Raw genomic sequence first — 6,726 nt, forward strand, 5'->3', positions numbered from 1 at the left:
GGATTTCTTCCAATCAGTAAGAACGATATTCACGACTTCATCTATTTCCAAAATTTGTCATACAACTAATTGGAATCCACTTCTAAACTAATATTCTTTGAGCTTTTAACTATGCCCAACTTGTAAAATCAATATAATCCAAAATAAAGGTCCAATTGTACAGTAAATATATGAAACTTTTTTTCTTTTGTTTTTTTTTAAATCTCAATCCATGTATTAGTCTGGGTCATCTCAATCCATGCATTAGCCTTGACCAAGATGACCAAGACTAATATGCATATACATACAACACGCACCATTGACTCACAAGGACTCCGTTCCCACTAGTCCACTACTGCTTACTCACACACGGTATAATCCTTTCCTCTCCCTCTCTATAAAAGGGCCCCTTGCAGTACAGAAATAGACCAGCACAAATCAAATAAAACTAGATACATATATATATATATTGTGGGCTTCGAAACGGCAACAAAGATGACAGGGTTTAGCTCACCTTCTTCATGGTGTAAGTTGCTCGTAGTAGCCTTAATCGTGGTGGCTGTTTTGGAGGTGCCGGCGGCGAAGGGGGCAATAAGTCCTAGCCAGTGCAAGGAGGAGCAGAGGCTTCTGGTGAACCAGTGTAGGGCGGTGATCTCGGGAAGTAATGCATCGCCGGCGTGCTGCCAACGGGTAAGGGTGACGCATTGGGAGTGTATCTGCCCGTCTGTGACACCTAAGTTGGCTGCTCTCATCAATGTGGGACATATTGTTAAGCAAATTGAAGCTTGTGGAAGGAGTGTCCCTCGCAAATTCAAGTGTGGAAGTAAGTTCTTGTGGACTTCTCACTTCAGCACCAATTTTGGCTTCAAAACGAAAAATGATAAAGATCGCAATAATTCATATCCTAATTATCTCATCAGTTGTACGTACAGGATTCAAGATGTATATTCTGTGCGTACAACTCAACAGTAACCCATTAGGATTACAATTGTTGGGATCCGTATCATTACTGAATTCAAAATTAATTTGGTAAATTTAATTTGTTATAATTCTGGCTGATGATTTGTTTCAAACTACTCTGCAGGCATCACTACTCCATGAGAAGAACCTAGCCTCTTGTAGCTAGCTTGGATGGAATAAACTACAAAGCAATTTCAAGTGTTCAGGCCTCATGAGTTCCTCCTGCTTGTGTTTTTTTTTTTTGTTTTTCTTGTTCAATGTAATAATGTATGTGTGAAATCTGCGCAAGATGTTAGCATGTACCATGAATAAGTAAATGTTTATTTCAATCTCTTCAATGATTTGTGCAATATATATGGGAAGGCTAAAAGAGATAAACTTGCGATTTAAATGAATTTTTGTGTGCACCTTAATTTCATCACTATGAACATATTTGAATAAGGAAAGTTCAAGATAAAATGTCATTTACACTGAGTTTGTAAAATGGTAGTAAGGTTACATTTAAAACTTATCGGTTTTCACTATAAGTAACCTACTTGCTTGGTTGAGTGACCAAACAATTTCCGATTGTTATGAATTTTTATACGGGCATTCTAATATGTATAAAATGATTTATCATGAAGTAATCTGAATTTTCTGGGTTGTTTTTCAAATATAATTAACATATGTTATTGATATGAAGCTCTTTGAGCTTACATGCAATTGGGGAGTTCTACCTCCTATTTCCTTGTAGGTTAATCATCATTGTGGTCTCATATGACTCAGAGTTCAGTATGTTCAAGAGATTTGAAGTTTGGTTTCCAAGAATGAGCTTGGAGCTCTAGAAAATTATGAAAAATATTATTTTCACCAATTTACCACTAAGGTCAATATGTAATGGTGATTGAAACAAGCCTTAAGGCTATCATTTTTGGACATATTGAAGCTGCATTTTATCGAAAGATTATCCTTGAGACTGACTCTTTGTTGGTGGCAGAGTGGCTTAATAAAAGGTGCAGTCCGAAGCTATCTCTTTATAACCTGATAAAGCTTTGTCTGGATCTTCTGAGTAAGGAGTGGTTGGTGGAGGTTAAACACATTGTTAGGGAGAGAAATCGCGTAGCAGACTTCCATGCGAGTGAAGCTCTTATGCATGATTGGGGTTTACAAATGGTCCACGATCCAATTAGGGAGTGTAATAAGTTGATTTGGGAGGATATGATAGGCGTTTCTTGGCCAAGGAGAGTTCTTAGAGATATGGGTTAAGGTTTCCCTGTTTGTGGATTTTATCCCCTCCATTGAATAAAAACAGAAGATAATTATTCAACTGTGCCAAGAATTAGTTCATTTTGGACCCCAGTATGTCATTGTGCAAGAATTATGGGTTGTTTGCATGGGACCTCTGTTGGCCAAGCATGTGCAATTGTTTGAGCTGGAAATATTCTTGTCAAAGCTTCTAGGCATTCAAGGGAAGTTTTATTGGCTTAGAATTCGAGAGACAAAGCTAGGAGCTAAGAGACTTGGAGGAGAATGAGCCAACAAGGCTTTCTCTTCAAAGGACCAACATGTGGGACCTACTTATACTACAACTTAGATTTGTCATAGTCTTTGTTTGGCTTCTTCATTCAAGACTTGTACTACCAAGAAGATTAGTTTGGTGCAACCAAACAGGACCCTTGCCTAGGGTTTGCTTTTGAAGTCTTGGAGCCAAACTGGAAGGACAAGATTGGTTAGTACATTTATGTCCACGGCTGAAAATTAAAGAATGATTAAAGGCTCAGATTTGAAGGTTCATGTGGGTCCAATGGCTGCTATGCAAAGAAGCAAAGTTCTCAACTCTGAGAAGGTGTCCAACGGTCACTTTTAAGGATGGCTTGGATTAGAGACATTTTTAATCCAATGGTCAACTATGCTTGAAGACATTGAATGGCCAAGATGAAGACCAAAGTAGCAAGATTAAGGGCTGATATTGAAACGACACTTTTGCTTGTCAAAATGGAGAATTTGAGACAAGTCTCAACGACACAAAATTTCATATGAATTATGTGAGATATGTGAAACTCACGAATTCACTTAAAACGTGTGCGTCCAACTCAACAGCTGGGATAATTTAGAATACCAATTTATTGCTGTGATTGTGAATTAACTTTGATTTGTGGCATTGCAGGACGGTTTTCTTTGGGGAGTACCAGCGCAAGGGACCAGGATCCAACCATGCTACAAGGGCCAAGTTCACCAAGAACCTGACACCAGCCCAGGCCAACAAATTCCTCTCCCTTGGTTTCATTCATGCCTCCAAATGGCTTCTCCCTCCTCCCAAGATGTAAATACATCATCATGTATATGGGCTCCATGTTTTATCAAAAAAAAAGAAAGTATATGGGCTCCATGCTAGAAATAGCTAAGGAGTGAATTGTGGTATACGTCAGCATTGTTTATATAATTAAAATAAATTCATTGAAATAATAGGATTTTATTCTTCAACTTGTCTTGATAATACATCCACGTGGGAAATGGGAATGGGATAGTAGGTATGGGCGGCTGCCCAAGTTGGAGCACTTTAAAAGTGAAAAAGCCCAGAGTTGACTGGGCCACAACCTCATTGACTCCAGACTTTCCTCGAAATGACCTCTTGCAGCTTTTTTTGTTGAATAAAATAAAAAAGCCACCGGCTTAGGGATGGCCGAGCCCTCCCCCTAGTGGTGATTTAGGATAAATTATTGAAGTGTTTTGATTGAGTTTACGAAGCTAGTCATATACTTTTTTTTTTTATCTCAAAAGGACAAATAAATTAAACTTGAAAAGTACATAAAAATTTTAGACCGTCAAATATTAACCCGAAACATTTTATGTTTCACTTGTGATAAATTCGATTTTTATTTAGGACAAAATATAATTGGACTCGTAAACTCAATCAAAGTACATTCATCATTTTTTTAAAAAAAATATACAAAATTTTGGGGCCCAGAAATCCGCTACGGGATTTCTTCCAATCAGTAAGAACGTTCTTCACGACTTCATCTATTTCCAAAATTTGTCATAAAACTAATTGGAAGCCACTTCTAAACTAATATTCTTTGAGCTCTTAACTATGCCCAACTTGTAAAATCAATATAATCCAAAATAAAGGTCCAATTGTACAGTAAATATATGAAACTTTTTTTCTTTTCTTTTTTTTTTTTAAATCTCAATCCATGCATTAGTCTTGGTCATCTCAATCCATGCATTAGCCTTGACCAAGATGACCAAGACTAATATGCATATACATACAACACGCACCATTGACTCACAAGGACTCCGTTCCCACTACTGCTCACTCACACACGGTATAATCCTTTCCTCTCCCTCTCTATAAAAGGGCCCCTCGCAGTACAGAAATAGACCAGCACAAATCAAATAAAACTAGATATATATATATTGTGGGCTTCGAAACGGCAACAAAGATGACAGGGTTTAGCTCACCTTCTTCATGGTGTAAGTTGCTCGTAGTAGCCTTAATCGTGGTGGCTGTTTTGGAGGTGCCGGCGGCGAAGGGGGCAATAAGTCCTAGCCAGTGCAAGGAGGAGCAGAGGCTTCTGGTGAACCAGTGTAGGGCGGTGATCTCGGGAAGTAATGCATCGCCGGCGTGCTGCCAACGGGTAAGGGTGACGCATTGGGAGTGTATCTGCCCGTCTGTGACACCTAAGTTGGCTGCTCTCATCAATGTGGGACATACTATTAAGCAAATTGAAGCTTGTGGAAGGAGTGTCCCTCGCAAATTCAAGTGTGGAAGTAAGTTCTTGTGGACTTCTCACTTCAGCACCAATTTTGGCTTCAAAACGAAAAATGATAAAGATCGCAACAATTCATATCCTAATTATCTCATCAGTTGTACGTACAGGATTCAAGATGTACATTCTGTGCGTACAACTCAACAGTAACCCAATAGGATAACAACTATTGGGATCCATAACATTACTGAATTCAAAATTAATTTGTTAAAATTTAATTTGGTATAACTCTGGCTGATGATTTGTTTCAAACTACTCTGCAGGCATCACTACTCCATGAGAAGGACCTAGCCTCTTGTAGCTAGCTTGGATGGAATAAACTACAAAGCAATTTCAAGTGTTCAGGGCCTCATGAGTTCCTCCTGCTTGTTTTTTTTTTTTTTTTTGTTCAATGTAATAATGTACGTGTGAAATCTGCGAAAGATGTTAGCATGTACCATGAATAAGTATTGTTTATTTCAGTCTCTTCACTGATTTGTGCAATGTATGGGAAGGCTAAAAAAGATAAACTTGCGAGATTTCTTTTTAAAGAATATGAATAGTTGATTGGTGTGCTTATTATTTTCTGGAAGAGTAGATTGTGAGTCAAAATATAAAATGCTACATAGGTAAAAGGTTCTCAAACAAACATCAAGGAGGGGATATACTCGTAATTACATTTAAGTGATAATGAAACTCGAATCTCCCTATCCCCATATGGTAATTGTCTTTCGGGATAGATGTTGTAGGGTGTTGATGAAGACCTTCATCTTAGCAAAATTAATAACAATGTTGGGTTGAGTGAAAACTCTCGATTTTGAGAACAAATCTCTTTTCTCTTTTTTTTTTGTTTAATTTGATTGATGTCAATACGATAAATGATTTATCGGCTCTTTATAGCCAAACACTAGTAGTCCTAATATAATACTATCTTATAGTCCTAGTAAAATATTATCTAAGAATACAATTCTAATTACGTGTCTAATTTTGATGATATTAAATCATTTATATATGATATTGAAACATTAAAGTAATATTTGATTTATGTGAATTGAATTTGAATGGATAGATCTTATTGATTAAGTGAGGCTTTTGCCTAATTCTATGTGAATATATGCTGGAAATTCAGTTTTGCAAATGAAATAGAATGGACTAAGTTAAAGCATCAATTATTCAATTATCATATTTTAACCAATTTAGGTCTAAATGACTTGAAACTTGAACCACATGCACAGAGGGTCTAATATATGTTCTAGGACTATAATCATGAGAAATTAAATGCATCACATATATATTTGGTCATATACTTAAATTCCGTCAAAACTAGGTTTAACCTAATTTTGTGCATATGTGTTCTTTGTGAACGTGATGAACCAAATGAACTCCGATTTAAATGAAATTTTGTGTGCACCTTAGTTTCATCACTATGAACATATTTGAATAAGGAAAGTTCAAGAGAAAATGCCATTGACACTGAGTTTGTAACATGGTAGTAAGATTACATTTAGAACACATCGGTTTTTATTGTAAGTGACCTACTTGCTTGGTTGACTGACTAAATGATTTCCGATTGTTATGAAATTTTATACGGGCATTCTAATATGTATAAAATGATTTATCATGAAGTAATCTGAATTTTCTGGGTTGTTTTTCAAATATATTTAACCTATGATCTTGATATGAAACTCTTTGAGCTTACATGCAATTGGGGAGTTCTACCTCCTATTTCCTTATAGGTTAATCATCATTGTGGTCTCATATGACTCAGAGTTCAGTATGTTCAAGAGATTTGAAGTCCGGTTTCTAAGAATGAGCTTGGAGCTTTAGGAAACTATGGAAAATCCTTTTTTCACAAACTTACCACTAATGTCAATATTTGATGGTGATTGAAACAAGTCTTAGGGCTATCATTTTATCATATTGAAGCTGCATTTTATCAGTGTCATTACATGATTTTATTTGTGCTAAAGAGAATGATTCAGTTGTGCCAAGAATCAGTTCATTTTGGATCCGAGTATGTCATTGTGCAAGAATTGTGAGTTGTTTGCATGGGACCTGT

The 6,726-nt window shown here is 36.6% G+C and overlaps 2 protein-coding genes and 1 long non-coding RNA gene across 3 annotated transcripts; all 3 read left to right on the forward strand.

Moving 5' to 3' along the window:
• Positions 1–418: 418 nt before the first annotated feature.
• On the forward strand, positions 419–1,324 carry LOC119985643. The gene is made up of 2 exons (XM_038829932.1): positions 419–802; positions 1,064–1,324. Exons 1-2 carry the CDS (start codon positions 475–477, stop codon positions 1,078–1,080), a joined length of 345 nt encoding a protein of 114 aa, XP_038685860.1. The 5' UTR covers positions 419–474; the 3' UTR covers positions 1,081–1,324.
• A 1,351-nt stretch (positions 1,325–2,675) lies between these two features.
• Positions 2,676–3,402, forward strand: LOC119985646. Its single transcript, XR_005465112.1, has 2 exons — positions 2,676–3,000; positions 3,086–3,402. It is a non-coding gene; the product is annotated as an uncharacterized LOC119985646 (long non-coding RNA).
• Positions 3,403–4,304: 902 nt separating this feature from the next.
• Positions 4,305–5,221, forward strand: LOC119985641. Its single transcript, XM_038829931.1, has 2 exons — positions 4,305–4,689; positions 4,952–5,221. Exons 1-2 carry the CDS (start codon positions 4,362–4,364, stop codon positions 4,966–4,968), a joined length of 345 nt encoding a protein of 114 aa, XP_038685859.1. The 5' UTR covers positions 4,305–4,361; the 3' UTR covers positions 4,969–5,221.
• The last annotated feature ends 1,505 nt before the right edge of the window (positions 5,222–6,726 follow it).

The sequence above is a fragment of the Tripterygium wilfordii genome, chromosome 19, assembly GCF_013401445.1.
Source record: "Tripterygium wilfordii isolate XIE 37 chromosome 19, ASM1340144v1, whole genome shotgun sequence".
NCBI lineage: Eukaryota > Viridiplantae > Streptophyta > Magnoliopsida > Celastrales > Celastraceae > Tripterygium > Tripterygium wilfordii.